The following is a 16,049-nucleotide window of genomic DNA, read 5'->3' as shown; positions in this document are numbered from 1 at the left end:
TTTTAAAAATTCCTAAGTGTAGCACTTTGAAATCCCAGGGAAATAAGGAATAAACATATACACCGTCATGCACACACATATAGACAAATATATTTTTTAACACTCTAAGGATTACTATATAAATTTAGATCAGGGCACAGCATGCCTGGGATGAGTAGGGTAGGAACAATATGTTCTTCCTTACGCACCAAGCTCATGACAAATGATTCATACCCAGCACCTTTCATGCCAGAAGATCCCCCCAGGTGTTCCACCAACTCTAGCAACGGTTTCCATCAAGCAAGAAGACTGCAGTATAGAGGAATCACATCCCACCCACGGATGAGGCAAAACAGTCATGTCTTTACACAACCACACAAGTCCAATGGCTGAGGGGGCAGAAGAGAGAGGGAAGTAGGTGAGTGAACAATCCAGAATCCCTCACCAGTTTGACAGGCAGCCTATAATTACCATACATTTGTACCTTGAACACAGGTGTTATTGTAATCAGAGGCTCCTCTTAGCATTTTTTTTTTTTTTTAGTTAAAGGTGAGACAGTGTTAGAGGATAGATTTCCTGTGTCCCTGAATGGATTTACAAAAAGATGGGAGCCCCCAATTTTGCCCTTGGGTTTAAGTTATTGGACTTTCATTCTGGGGGGATGTGAGAGAATTCCAAATAAGTGTAAGGGGTATTCTTGGTAATTAATTTGACAGCCACTGCCCCCACTTTAAAGACGAGGTGTTCCATGCCCAGAGCACAACAGACTTGTAATGGTCAAGCCACAAATACACACTACTAGAACTCTATAGTCTCTGCTCTTTTTTTTTTTTTCCAAAAAGTTGCCAGAAAAGTTTCTTTCTGCCTTCTTTCCCTTTAAAAGCATTTTAATCTTTGTGTCTCCTATGAATTTGGTCCAGAAAAGTGATACTAGCTTTATTTTGGAGATCCTGGATAAAAACTGTTTCTCTTCTCCAATATCTGCATGCATACATTAAATATAAAAAATAATAATTGTGTGTGATGAGCAGGGAAGAGACAGGAGAGGAGAGGGGTGATATCATCCAGAATAAAAGACTTCAGAGGGTAGAAATCTCATCTCATTAGTTAACAGGATTGTACTGTTCAAACCTTAAACACTCGCCACCTTGATTGTTTTCCACATTACCTCAGACTTGCCTGCATATTTTAAGCCTTGACCCTAATAAGCCTTACTGGACTTATAAGCACCATTTATTAAAAAAAAAATTATTAAGGGCTGGCAGTGCTTTCTGCCATTTCTTAAGTGGAGGTTAAAATTTGCCAAAGATATATTCTCCTTTTCTTACTCTTTCCAAGATCTTTCAAGACAGAAACTAAAGTAGAGGTCTAGTGGGTAAGTGATTTTTTACAGCTCGAATTACATTAAAAGCCAGAAATATTTTGAGTCCAAAGTTTTTTTTTTTTACTTCTTAATACAACATGATCTAACATATCTGATGTGTTTAAAATCTCCCCCTAACGCCAGAGCTATGCATTCATCACTTAAAGAGGGTGAAAGTTGTTCCATCAGTCTAAGAAAATTCAAGTTTAAATTGCAGAATTAATTTTTTTGGCCATGATACGAAAGACATGATAGTTAAGGTACAGGATGAGGGCAAGGGTGTTCAGGTTTGAATGGAAAGAATTTCATCTTCAATTATTTGATTAAACCATTCCTAAGAACCATATAAAAATGACAGCCTCTGTCACGAAGGCTGCATTGTAGGGAAAACTCTGCTGGTACTCTCAGGACAGAGACATCAATTCAAAATACTATGTATCCCGATTTGCCTTAGTACAAGAAATCTGTGATGATGGGTCATGTTTTAAAATGCTAACAACTCTAATTAAAAAACCGGACAATGAGCACAAGAGACAAAAGTGGCAGTCGACAGGGGAAATTTCTGGCTTTTATACCCCCACAGAAAACATTTCCAAAGGTTGCAGTTTGCATAGACTGTGCACCTTACAACCTCTACAACCTCAATCACCTGATTGAAGCTGAAACTTGGATTTTTTTTTTCATTTTATAAGTCTTTGATTTTTAGATTCTTCTTGTCTATTCATGGCAGCTCAAAGAACTTTCCATACTTTTAAATTGTTTTGGTCAAAGCTAGTTCTTTGGTATTTTAGCTCATTGAAGTTTCTGGGTTCAGTTGAAACTGTAATAGCCCCCTCAGAATACAAACACACAGGGTTTTCAAAAAATCTAAAACCTTCCCTGACATGACCATGCCATTGTAGCCTGGAGTCCTCTGGAATCCCCTCCTGGAATCCAGCAATCGTTTTCCTGCCTTCATCACAGAAATGGCAAGTCTTTATTTGTGCTCCTCACTAGAGGAGGTCAGACACTGGGGGAGAACAGGGAGCTGTTGTCACTGGCATATATCTGATCTTCCTGAGACTGATCATGCCAGAGAACAACCACTCTTTCATGAGCTGGAAAGCACCAGCTCTCAAAACACACTTGCTAGTGCTGTTGGAAGATGCTGGAGAGTTCCTGCCCTGAAACTTGCATCCACTCGGTCCCCCAAACAGAGAATCCAATAAAGGGCACCTTATATTCCCCTGCAGTTCCCCCCATCCTGTGAAGAAGGGGTTAGGAGTGCCACATAAAAATAAAATAAAAGCCCCCACATATAAGTCTTCTTGATCAGACTTGAGCCCGTCCATAAGTCTAGCAAGTAAAAGGAAAGTCACAGTCACTTGAGGCACTGTCCATTTGTCTGGAAATTTAACCCTTTCATGCCTACACTGAGTACTTTAACCAAACCCTTGTCGGCCTGATCTTCATTCTACACACCTATACCACCAAAAAGAGAAAAGAAAAAAAAAAAAAGAAAAAGAAAACACTAGTAAATAGGGATTTGCTGCTCAGTTGGTATCTTCCTTTGGGATGTGGAGAGGGCTCTGATGATTTGGGTAGGAGAGGGAGGTGGAGGTTAGCCTCATAGTAGGTTATATTAACTCCTGAGGGAGGAGGGCAGAGAAGACTTCAGTTTGCAGGATCTCACAAGACCCATCTCCCCCAATTCTCCATCAGATCAAACAGTGGACTTTAACCCTTTCCATCTTTCACTCCTTTGCCCCCAGTCCCCATCTACTCACGCTGCTATTGTGGCCGGACCAATGGACCATGGCTTGGTTGTGTGCGGAGTCTCCTGTCAGCGCAAACGTGGTGCTGGTCAGTCTCAGCTCCTCCATTCGGAAGCGGGTGGCTTTGTCCAAGTCCCGCTCCCGAGTCCCAAGCTCTGGCTGCCCTCCATCCCTCAGTACTCCCCGGGGGCTCCTACTGGAGCCCTCTACCCTTTCTGCCTTCTCCTGAACCGCTCCACTTCGTCTCCTTCGGCTGGAGCGTGCGGCAATCGACACCGACGCCCCGGTGCCCCGGGCCCGCTCCAGGGATAGCGCTCGGTCCCCGGGGGCCACTGCAAACAGGGGGCGCACAAGAAGCGGCAGGGGCGTGGCAGGAGCCCTGCCTGACGGTCCTTGGTGGAAAAAGCCCCCTGGGGTCGTGGTCCAGCGTCCGGCCGAGTTGGGGTGCGGTGGGGGGCAGCAAGAACCGCTGCTGCAGGCGCCCGGGGCGCAGAGGACTAAAAGCCCCGCTCCGGCGAGAAGCGCACTCAGCCGGGCTGCGGAGCTGCCGCCGGCGCCAACTTTTCCCATCGCGGGAGCGGAGAGGAGCGGAGAAGGGGTCCCAGACCGAAGGAAGCGGCGCGGGGCTCTCCGCTGGCGGCGGCGGGGGCAGGTGCTCAAGACCCCAACTCCATCCAAGTTGGGCCGCGGTGGGGCGGGCGGAGGAGGCGCCGGGCAGGTGGCGGCCGCTCGCCGGGGCTGGGCTTGTGCCGAGCGCGGGTTCGGACCGAGGGAGCCGCCGCCACGCGGGGGTGGAGCTGCACTGAAGTCACAGGCGGAGCGGGCGCTGGCGCGCTGGCGGGCGACGCGGGAGGGAGGGCTGGCGCTGCCGGGGCTCCGGGCTCCGCGTCCCGCCGCCTAGCTGCGCTGCGCACCCGGGCTGCGGGCACTGGATGCACCGCCGCGACCCTCCCCGCGGCCTCACAGGCGCCGCCGCCTCCGGCTTTGCGCCCCCGCGGTCTGCGGTCTCGGGTCCCCGTGAAGAGCTCGCGCACCCTTCCCGTGGGGGCGGCCGGCCCAAGGCTCCCAGGCTGTCGCTGTGCGGAGGGTTTATTTATTTATTTATTTTTCCTGGTTTACCGTTTCTACCAGTCTCTGCTGCTGTTTCCCTTTTCCTCTTTTTCTGATGTTCTCCAGTTTAGGAGGTAGATGGGTGGGCTCTTCCTCTTTGCCTTTCTTGTTCTCTGAGGGTTGGCATCTCAACCTTACTCTGAGCAGAGCCTGGGTCCCAGTAGCCTGGGGGAGATCCCGGAAAGGCAGCAGCAGAGAGTGATGTAATTAAATGATCTCGCGGACGTGTGTGTGTGTGTGTGTGTGTGTGTGTGTGTGTGTGTGTGTGTATTTAGGGGATTTTCCATCGATTATTACGCTTAGATTCCTTTCCTGATCTCCTAAATCACTGTATTTGAACCCAATCTTTTTGCCTGCAAACATATTTGAGAACACTTTCCTAAACCAAGGTTCCACTTGGAGTTTTGTAGGCATAATAACATTTTGGCTTCACTAAGGGACTGGAAACTCACTGAAGACAGGAATACCAATTGTGAACAACTTGGACAAAAAGACCTGTTCAGTTTGTTTGCCATTTTATCCTCAATGCTTGGCACAGTGCCCTACATGATAGGAAACCATCAATTCAATCAATACGCATTGTGAGTCTATAATGTATTCGTATATGAAATAAATACAGGAAAGGGGGCATGGTGCTATATTTACCCTCTGTCCTTTGGTGCCTAGCTCAGTGTCACCAACACAAGACTTGAGATCTCCATTAGCAAGTCTATTCTGGACACTCTTACTAGGTTGCTCTGAAATCTCAGAGAAGTCACAATCTCTGTGTTTGCCCCCTTTAAAATAAACTGGTTGCATTAGATGACCTTTAAAATCCCTTCTACTCCTAAAATTCTGCAATTGTATTATTATAATATCAACCCAACTCAGCTCCCCTGATACTGTTTAAAGTTTAGATGGTAAACTCACTGAAGATTTTGAGTTCTGGGTTTGCAGTGAGACCAACTTGGAAGTAATGTAGAGTGGTACTGATGCTTGGATTTATTAAACCCTTTCTAATGTTGCCCAAAAGAAACTTCTAAGATATCAAGCTAATCCAGAGAGGTGTTTTAAAAAGATTATTTAAGTCACTTTAAGTTCTTACGCAAGAAAAATGCAAATACAGAGAAGAAGTCTTCTTTGCCACTATGTTAGGGTACACAGCAGGACAGAAGAATATACTCTTGTCATTAAAGGACCTCCATGGGCTGTTCTGCCCAAAACACCTTTCACTGCACAAGTATGGATCCTCCAGAAACATTGTTTGGCAGAATGTTCTCCTTGAGCTGGAGGAGAACAGGGCCAGAAGTCCTTTTTCCTCTCCAAATTGCAAGTGCTCTTTGTCAAAACCCAGGGTGCTCATTTTCCTCCCCTCAAGAAGGTTTTCAGAGCTTTACAGGATCATTTGCTTAATGTCTTCTTTCTATGCCCTGGTAACCTCCTTTCTAGTCTGGATAAGTGTGTGGGAATCCCTCCAAGAAAGGAAAAGCAGATTAAAGAATCAGAACCCAATAAATTCCCATCCAAATTCAGGACTGGAAAAAGCAAAAATGGAAAAGAATAGATAAGTGGATTCATATTTTCTGGCCTTAGTTTTTTCTTCCCATACCAAAATCTGTACTTTTTTTAAGTATTAAGTAAATGAAAATTCTTCTGAAGAAAATTGGTACAAGCAGGGTGGATTTTTCCTTCCCAGAGCATAGAACTATCATCTTTCCAAATATGGCCATTAGAATAAGTCCTGTAATTCAAAGCATTTACAGTCCATTTGCTGGGACTTTGTAGACATTTTTAATGTCTGATTTTAATTATCTGTTTGAGAAAAAAGTTACAAAAATATAGATAAAATTGGCTTCAAGAAATATTGTGGGTGCTTGTATGTCATTTTTTTCCCCATTGACTTGTGTTTATAAGTAGAAAGGACAAGTGCCAGTAATATCCTAAACTATTTCCATCTAACTAAGACCGTAAGTATTAGGCTAGTCATGGTGAAAAGTCTATTTCAATGTGATTTCAATCCAACAACCTATTTTCACCATTTCACATCCAGACTAGCTAGACCAACAACCCCTTTACTGCCTTTCCAACTTCACAATTGCTCTGTATCATCCTATTTCTCCAGTAGTTATCTCCAAAGCACCACAAATTGAACTATTTATTTGCAGGAAGAAAAGAATACAACTTGGTGATATATTTAATTTTAATGAAAAAATTAAAACTTAGCCTCCCCAATCATCAATTACTGGATAATCAAAATAGTTTAGACACTTTACCCTATAGTGAAGAAAAGGTGGTCTTTCAAAATTGTAAATATATAATTTCTCATCACTGCTTGACACCCTTAATCAATTTAATATTGAAAACAGAATACTATCCACACTCCTTAGCATGGCCATCAGCTACCCTTTTCTAAATACCATTTGGCAGTTCTCTCTCCCTCATCCATATACTCCACTCATCCAGAGCTGACCTTTCCTCCAATGTGCCTAGAATTTTTAAACTTGTAACTTTGCACATGTTGTTCCAACTGCCAGGAATTCCCACCACCACCTTCACTTCCCACGATTGATTTCTCTTTAAGATTTTTACTTCAAATATGCATCCATGGGGACTTTACTTGCCCCCCTACCCAAAAAAGACTTTCTCATTTTCTGTATCAGTCTCTTACTGGATCATTCTTAGCATATGTTACAGTCTTCTACCATTTTATTTTGACTTTTTTTTTCTAATAATCACTAAAAACACTAATATGAATAATGACCACATCTTCCTTATAGATCACCTCTTTTCCTAATGTCTCCCTCATGATCTGGTCCATTCATAAATAAATAATGGCTGGCTGGCACTTGTGTAATAAGACTACCTGCAATAACTCTTAATAGCTAACACTTTGTAAATCAGATATGTACTCTATGAGAAACTGTGCTAAGGATTTTAAAGTACCAACTCAAGTGGGCTTTTTATTTAAGTTTGTCTCAGTATTATCATTTCCCCACTTTACAGATGTTGTTGTGCAGTTATCGAGAATCACACTAGAAGTTAGTGCAAAGTCAAGGCTTCTACATAGGCATCCTTATTTCTGAGAGGCACATAACTTTATGCAGTGTTCTTTTTACTTCAACTCCAACTAATGACAGATAATACTTATTGGAGACTTACTGTGTGACAGACGCTCTAGTGCTTTTAATCATTTTTAGTAAGGATAAGCAAGCAATTTTGGAAACAAGTGAGCAAGTTTGTTTGGGAAGGGAGAACATGTATACTCTATTTCCATTTGCTTTTATCTGGTGTTTGTGGTGGAGTCATTTTAAAGAGCGGAATAGTCACTACTCTCATAATCTCACTGCAGGAGCTACAAGTTAATTGTTTTACTGGATTTCCTTCTTTCTCTTTTCCTACATTTCTCCATTTCTTATGGATACCTTGGCTGCACTTGCACTAAATCACATTATATGCCTCATCATTAGAACAATGTCTTTTAATAGCTTTCAAAATACTTGGCTCTCCTTGGATACCATTGAGACAAGGTGTCTTGCTTTTTAGATCATTTTCATGAAGAATCACAGAAAGATAACCAGAGAGAATAATAGGCAGGTTATTCTCATCAGCTGCCAAGGAAATTTGGGATTTTTAAAACTGCCCCTTAAAATACATTCAAATATCAACAAATACTGATCTAGGTCTAAATTCAGTCTTTGTACCTTTATCATATATCTAAATTAAGTGGCTTTAGCAGAAAGACTTAAGCCTTCTCATCTGTAAAAATAAGGCTAAAATTATCTACCTGACTTTCATGAATGTAATGAAAATCAACTCAACTTTGTACACCTTGCAAATAACAATACTGCCTTGTATTTATGAGAATTCTATCACATTAGACCTCTAAACTGTTTTTGTTTTTCTCCTAGTTTAATAAATCTTGCAGCAGCTCCAAAAGGTAGGTAGGGGGCAGTTTTTGCCTGCATCTTACAGAATAAAAAGACATTTATCCAAGGTCATAGAGTTAGAAACAAAACTTAGAATAGAATTCTGTTATCCTTTTCCTTCATTTAGTCCTATTCTGTCTGCAATATGTATATGTATGTATATATAGATATATACATATATATATGTATGTATTAAAATCCCACACTATTCATACTTGGCTATTACATTTTATTCACACAGACATTTCAGGTTTCAAAGGATGTTTTTATAATTAAGTAGGAAAAGAAAAGCATGAACTATTATCAGTGTCATTTTGTGAACTCATATATGCAGATATATTTTAGCACTTAAATATTCCTACTTAATGTAAAACAAATAAAATATGCACTATAACTAAGTCAGTTTATTTAGAGATGACATTATTAGGCTTTTAAAAATAAACCTTTACTCTCAAATCTAAGAATTCATTAATGTAACTTCTTTATTGTCTTAAAATGATCTGAAAACTGTAGAAAATTACTTTTATAATCACTTTCTCCTGACTTCCTCAGCCTGTAAGTCCAACAGGAAAAGGCTTTGATGTAGTACATCACAAAACCAACTCTAACACTTTTTCTAACCCAACTTCCTTAAAAGTACAAATAGGAACGAATAAACTCACATACCCAAAGTTGGGGCTACACTTTCTTTGGTTTCTTTGGGAAAACTGACTGGAAGAGCAGAGATAGAAGAAACAAGAAGCAACTCCCAAAGTTCTTTAGGGGCCAATAATAGGATAACCCAAAGCTTCCATCTCACAAGAAGTCATAGGTTATCTTTGCCTCCTTTGCAAAGTTCTAATCCAAAGACAAATAGAGTTATTGCCACTGCTAAACACAGAAAATTTCTGAGTCATAATAATCCAGCAGGATAGTGCTCTATAAAATGCCCAGTGGCTATTGAAGAAGATGATTTGGGGGACTTTGCACGAGAGTATCTTGCAAAGGAAAAAAAGAAAAAAAAAGAAATCAAAGAATCAAAAGCACAGTCAGGCAGACATGAGCTATGTTGTGGTGCTTACCTTTTCTGTGTTTGATCTTGCTAAAAAGCAGATGTTCTCCAGTCCTCCAGTCTAGATATCCCCAACAGCATGCTGTCTCTGGTGATGTCACAGAGATATACCAAAGAAGGGAAAGGTGATTGAAGGCATGAAGTTTACTGTGTCTTTCTGCCTCTGGTTCTTAGAATCACTACAGTGTGGGCTTATAATTCTAAACTTTGAAATGAAAATTATACCTCTAAATCCCAATTGGATGTCACTAACTAGTTGCACATTATCATTTGACTTTCAGAATGCCCGATGTCTAATATGTAAAATGGAAGTTGAACCAATTCCTTGTGTCAGGGTGCTTCATATATCACAGAGTCAACAGTCAGTACTGTTAATCATTGTTAAAGTCACTTCACACTTCAAACACCAATTCAAATTTAATACTCAACATGTTTCTCTAGATAGAAGACTAGGAGATAAAATCCATTTAAGTTTTTCAGAATCAATTCATTTTCTTCTATAAGAAAACCGTATGTAAAGATTCCCCTACTCTTGAAGATATCAAGAGTAGAGAACAGGTTTGAAACTCAGAAGTTTTGTTTTTGGAAATCAATTGAAAAGATGGGTTAAACTACTGCATTCTTTTTCTTGTCATCTAGTCTTTTGTGTGAGCTGAAATACAGCAAGTCTGCATCATACAAACTTCTAGGAGGTCAACAGTAGATTGGGCAATAAAATAAGTCTTTGAGTATGTTGCTGAACTATTATCTGTAGCTTGAAAAATGAGCTACAGAAAAAAATCAAAGAAAACCTTTTAATATGTCATGTGGTAAACATGTAATTTATCACATGGGGATATTATAGAGTCTGAAGTCATGAATGAGTTCAGCCAAACTCACGAGTGTAGATCCATGATAGTTTGCCAAAGAAAACTGTTGTCATAATGTGCTCAGCAATGCTCAGCTGCTCATTTACCTTCGTCAGGAATGACTATGTGAGTCATATTGTTATGTGAGGTCAACTCATTTTCTCTAGATTTTTGCCCCCTTATTTATTTAGATTTAAATCTACTTTTACTTCCTTGATATCTTCTGAATGTGGATTTAACCCTGAATTCATGGTCTCCCAGAACCTACCAGCCCCTCTTTGTAGGTTAATTCTTGGTCCTGATCTACCATGACCTGTGATATCATCCCCTATATCCTGGCATGATATGAAGGAACACTGGGAATTTATTCATGGAATTTTAAAGGTTCTCATTTTGTAATGTATAGTGCTTAGTAGGTAAAGAGTTCTCTTTTCTATATTCTCTGGGCTCTTGATGTCTATTCTGATATTGTACTTCTATTATTCTAACCATCTGTCTCACTCATACAGCTCCTCAGACTCTAACTTCTATAGGTTAGGGGGTCATGTCAGATATCTATGGCTTAGCCTCAGTTCATAATCAATGCATGCACAGAGAAAACGTTCTGTAGGTGTTTGTTGAATGAGTGAATGACAAGGCTAATGTTCTCATATCTTTGATAGCCTTTCTTAATATGGTCAGATATTCAGCACTAGGATGAATCATAGCCGCCCACCACAGATGTCACATAAAGCTAAATTTATACCTAAGGGAAAAGTTGAATCAAAGAATAAAGCAACTTAAGGAAAACCCTCATTAACTGAAAATGTTCCAACTTATTGCTATTAGCTGAAGTTTGTTGAGAGAATGCAGCCCAATAACATGGATAGTGCTTGTTAGTATTTACAAAATGTTTCAAAATTGCATTGAAATTAAACCTACAACCATGAAAATGTGAATATCTTAAATGAAATATTTGCTCAGTGATTTTATTTTTCACACATGCACATGTATACACACACACGTACACACACAATGGATATGTTAATTTACTTAACTTTTAGTAACCATTGAACTATGTATATGAAAGCATCATGTAGTATATCTTAAATACATACAGTCAAAGGCCCAAGAAAAAAGTTCTTCATATGTACATAATTCAATTTGTCAATTACTTCTGATGGTTTCTTTATGGCTAATGCTTATTACTTTCAGCTTAGGAAATCTTTTCCTATACCTTGTCCATGAAAGTATCTTTTTTCTTAGAAATGTATTCTTATACTTATGTCTGCAGTCCATCTGGAATTGCTTTTTCTGTACATGGAAGGAAGTTGAAGATACAACTTTAATCAGATAGATACCAGCTAACCCAACACTCTTAATTACAAACCACCCTCTTCCCACTGTATGGCTACGGCATGTTTATTGTAAATCAGACGACTATGTGTGTCTGTTTCTGAATTTTGTCTACTTATTAACTGATCAGCTTAACAAATAGTTCTTTTTCTTTAATTTTTAAATTTGTTTTAGTTATACATGACAGTAGAATACATTTATGTATTTTGTTATATCATACATATATGTAATTTCTCATTTTTCTGAGTGTACATGTTGCAGAATCTTATTGGTCATTCATTCACATATATACATGCAGTAATAATGTCAGTTTCATTCTACTATCTTTCCTATCCCCTCATCTCCTCCCGTTCCCTCCCATCACTTCCCTCTACCTAATCTAAGGTAACGCTATTCTTCCATAGTGCCCCCACCTTATTGTGAATTATTATCCACATATTAGAGAAAACATTCAGCCTTTCATTTTGTGAGATTGGCTTACTTCACTTAGAATGATATTCTCCAACTCCAACCCTTTACTGGCAAATGCCATAATTTTACTCTGATTAGCAGCTCAATTCATAATAACTAGACTCTGGAACCATCCTAGGTGTCCCTCAATAGATGAATGGATAAAGAAACTGTGGTATATACACTCAATGGACTATTACTCAGCTTTAAAGAAGAGTAAACAAACACTTCTTAATTATCATAGAATTACAATAAATCTTGAAACCTGATGTGAAGTGCTCTACTTAGTTTTTCCAGACTGTTTATAATCATTTTGTCAATTTCTGAAAATTCTGAAAATGCTGAACTTGTTAAATGGAATTTCACTGTATCTATATATCAATTAGAACGAAATTAACATTTAAAAATATTGCATCCTCCCATCTATGAATGTATTATTCCTCTGCATTTATTTGTATCTTTAAGTTCTATTAGCCATATCTACTAGTTTCCAATGTACAAACCCTGAATGTATTTCAATAAATTAACTCCTCCATATTTGAGGTGTTTCAAAGCATTGTGATTATTATCTCTTTATCTTAATTTTCAAATTTTTTTGCTAATATCTGAAAACAATATTAATTTTTCCATTTATTTTTGTATCTAGTCACTTTACTTGTATTTTTTAATTCTAATAACTTTTCAATTCTTTTAGAATTTATATTTACATAATGATATCCTGTGAAAATTAAACTTCCCTTTCTTTTTTTGAATACACACACACACACACACACACACACATACACACTATTGATTATTGCTGTCTAGGAAAAAACATCTGATGTATTTTGAATGAAAATAGTGACAATGTACAATCTGGTATGGTGGCAGTGGGCTCACATAATCAGGGAAAAAGTCTCATTATTTCATTATGAAGTATGTTGCTCACTGGGAATCTTTATTTAAATGACCATAATATGAACTATTTTTCTTTTATTCTTAATTTGTTGACCATTTAGAAAAACATGAAGCACTTCTGAATTTAATTTTATTCTTTTTCTGTATCTTTGAGATGGTCACCTTTTTCTTTATTCTATTAATATTGCTCATTGAATATTAGGTTGCATTCCTGAAACAAATTCCACTTTTAAGAGGACTATGATTCTGTTACATTGGTGAGTTTGATCTTCTTACATTTTGTTAGGATCTTTGCAAGTATAATTATGAGATAGTTTATTTTTAACTTTCTTTTGTGTAGTATCTTTGCCAGATTCTGAAATCAAGGTTATGTGGCTTCATAAAACAATTTTGTAACTTTCTCTATTGTGAAAGATTTTCTATAATGTTGATATTATTTTTTCCTTCTTCAGAGGAAGTAATCATTGAAGTATCCTAAGTGTGGATTTTACTTTATGAAAAATTTTACTTACATAAACATTTCTTTAATAATATCAATGTATTTAAATTTTCCATTTCTTTTTTATTCTTTTTGACAATGTATTTTTTAAATAATTGGTCCATTACATCTGATATATTATCTGATATTATTGCAGCCAATTCTAGATTTATTTTCATTAATGATTGCGTATTTTTAAAAATATTTTATTCAAAACATTTCGATACCATTTTGTTTCTTATAAAGATTATATATACATCATGGCTTGTTCCCATTTAGAAATTTTTCCTTATAATTGTTGTTTTTAAACAATTTACATTCATTATAACTATGAATTAATAGTTAATGAACAATGATTAATAATAATTAATGAATAATAATTATATTATTAATGCATTAAGGATTAAGTCTGGCATAAAATGTTTTGTTTTCTATTTGTATTTGCTATTTTTTTTTATTGATTGTTCAAAACATTACCGAGCTCAAGACATATCATCTTTCATACATTCGACTCAATTGGGTTTTGAACTCCCCAAATACATAATACAGACTCACTTCTGTTACATACTCACATTTTTACATAATGGCATATTAGTGACTGTTGTATTCTGCTACCTTTCCTATCCCCTACTATCCCCCCTCCCCTCCCCTCCCCTCCCATCTTCCCTCTCTACCTCCTCTGCTGTTGTTCAATTCTCTCCCCTTTTTTCCCCCCACCCCCTTGCCCCTCATAACCTCTTATAATTTTGTGTATCACTGAAGGTCTCCTACCATTTCCATATGTTTTCCCTTCTCTCTTCCTTTCTCTCCCCCCATTCGTCTTAGTTTACTGTTAGTCTTTTCCTCATGCTCTTCCTTCCTGTTCTATTCTTAGTGGCTCTCTTTATATCAAAGAAGACATTTGACATTTGTTTTTTAGGGCTTGGCTAGCTTCACTTAGCATAATCTGCTCTAATGCCATCCATTTCCCTGCAAATTCTATGATTTTGTCGTTTCTTAGTGCTGCATAATACTCCATTGTGTATAGCTGCCACAATTTTTTTATCCACTCATCTATTGAAGGGCATCTAGGTTGGTTCCACAGTCTAGCTATTGTGAATTGTGCTGCTATAATCATTGATGTGGCCGTATCCCTATAGTGTGCTCTTTTAAGGTCCTCAGGGAATAGTCCAAGAAGGGCAATAGCTGGGTCAAATGGTGGATCCATTCCCAGCTTTCCCAGGAATCTCCATACTGCTTTCCAAATTGGCCTCACCATTTTGCAGTCCCACCAGCAGTGAACAAGTGTGCCCTTTTCCCCACATCCTCGCCAACACTTATTGTTGTTTGACTTCATAATGGCTGCCAATCTTACAGGAGTGAAATGGTATCTTAGGGTGGTTTTGATTTGCATTTCTCTGATTGCTAGAGATGGTGAGCATTTTCTCATGTGCTTATGGATTGATTGTATATCCTCCTCTGAGAAGTGTCTGTTCAGGTCCTTGGCCCATTTGTTGATTGGATTATTTGTTATCTTATTGTTTAATTTTTTGAGTTCTTTGTACATTCTGGATATTAGGGCTCTATCTGAGGTGTGAGGGGTAAAAATTTGTTCCCAGGATGTAGGCTCTCTATTTACCTCTTTTACTGTTTCTCTTGCTGAGAAAAAACTTTTTAGTTTAAGTAGGTCCCATTTGTTTATTCTTGTTATTAACTCTTGGGCTACGGGCGTTCTATTAAGGAATTTGGAGCCCGACCCCACAATATGTAGATCGTAGCCAACTTTTCCTTCTATCAGACGCAGTGTCTCTGTTTTTATATCTAGCTCCTTGATCCATTTTGAGTTAACTTTTGTGGCTGGCGAGAGAAAGGGATTCAATTTCATTTTGTTGCATATGGATTTCCAATTTTCCCAACACCATTTGTTGAAGATGCTATCCTTCCTCCATTGCATGTTTTTAGCCCCTTTATATGTCCTCTACATACATTTATACCTCATTAGACAGTGTGATAACTATTCCTTCCATCATTAACCATTATTTAAAATGCAGAAGGAGAAGGAAATTCTATTGAGTTTAAAAATTTTTATGTGTGACACTCTCTCTGGATTCTAAGGTTCTTATGGAGAGACCTGTTGTCATTTTTCTCTTATTAATTACGTACATTATCTCTCACACCACTTTCAAGAATGTTTCCCACACTAAAAATAAAAAGCTCTGTTAATTACAAACCATTAGCAATGACATAAAAAAATACTTAGGAATAAACAATTACCGAGATAAAAGACATATATTTTATAAAACATGGATGAAAGAAATTAAAAGACAGAAATAAATGGTTGGGGGGATGGAAAATCCCATGTTTATGAATTCAAAGAGTTAATGCCATTAAAATGCCAGTACTTCCTAAAGGAATGTACAGATTCAATGCAATCTTTATCAAAGTCCCAAAGGCTTTTTAAAATTTTTCAGAAAGGGAAAAATTATAAAACTTAGAAGGAAACACAGGGAACACTGAATAGTCAAAACATTCTTGAGAAAGAACAAAGTTGAAAGTGTTAATTGTTTGGTTTTAAAATATATTACAAATACGCAACAATTAAAATAGTCTAGCCCTGGCATAAAGCCAGCCATGTAGATCAGTGAAACTGAATAGAGAGCCCAGAAATCAATCCACATACATGTGGTTCACTGATTTTTCACAAAGATGCGAAAAACAAGACAAACAAAAAAACCACTGTGATGAAAAAATAATCTCTCAATAAATGGGACGGGGAAAACTGGTTGGCCACATACAAAAGAATTGTAGCAGACCCTTGTCTTATACCACACACAATAGCCAATTTAAAATGGATTAAAGACTTAAACATGGGGCCTTAAACTCTAAAATTCCTAGAAGAA

General features: G+C 38.1%; 1 protein-coding gene across 9 annotated transcripts in view; it reads right to left on the bottom strand.

Annotated features, from left to right (window-relative positions):
• The window catches only part of Sorcs1 (sortilin related VPS10 domain containing receptor 1), a 474,759-nt gene extending 470,793 nt beyond the window's left edge, over positions 1-3,966 (bottom strand). For 7 of the 9 annotated variants that reach the window (XM_078052432.1, XM_078052421.1, XM_078052530.1 and 4 more), the window contains exon 1: positions 3,109-3,813. In XM_078052432.1, coding sequence (XP_077908558.1) covers positions 3,109-3,666 — 558 coding nt within the window. In that variant the 5' untranslated portion in view covers positions 3,667-3,813. Of the gene's footprint in view, positions 1-3,108 lie in introns of all 9 variants that reach the window. The other 2 variants (XM_078052770.1, XM_078052650.1) reach the window with 1 other exon arrangement.
• Between the last annotated feature and the right edge of the window lie 12,083 nt (positions 3,967-16,049).

Source organism: Ictidomys tridecemlineatus, chromosome 1 (assembly GCF_052094955.1).
Source record: "Ictidomys tridecemlineatus isolate mIctTri1 chromosome 1, mIctTri1.hap1, whole genome shotgun sequence".
Taxonomy (NCBI): Eukaryota; Metazoa; Chordata; class Mammalia; order Rodentia; family Sciuridae; genus Ictidomys; species Ictidomys tridecemlineatus.
This window is presented reverse-complemented; position numbering and strand designations above follow the sequence as displayed.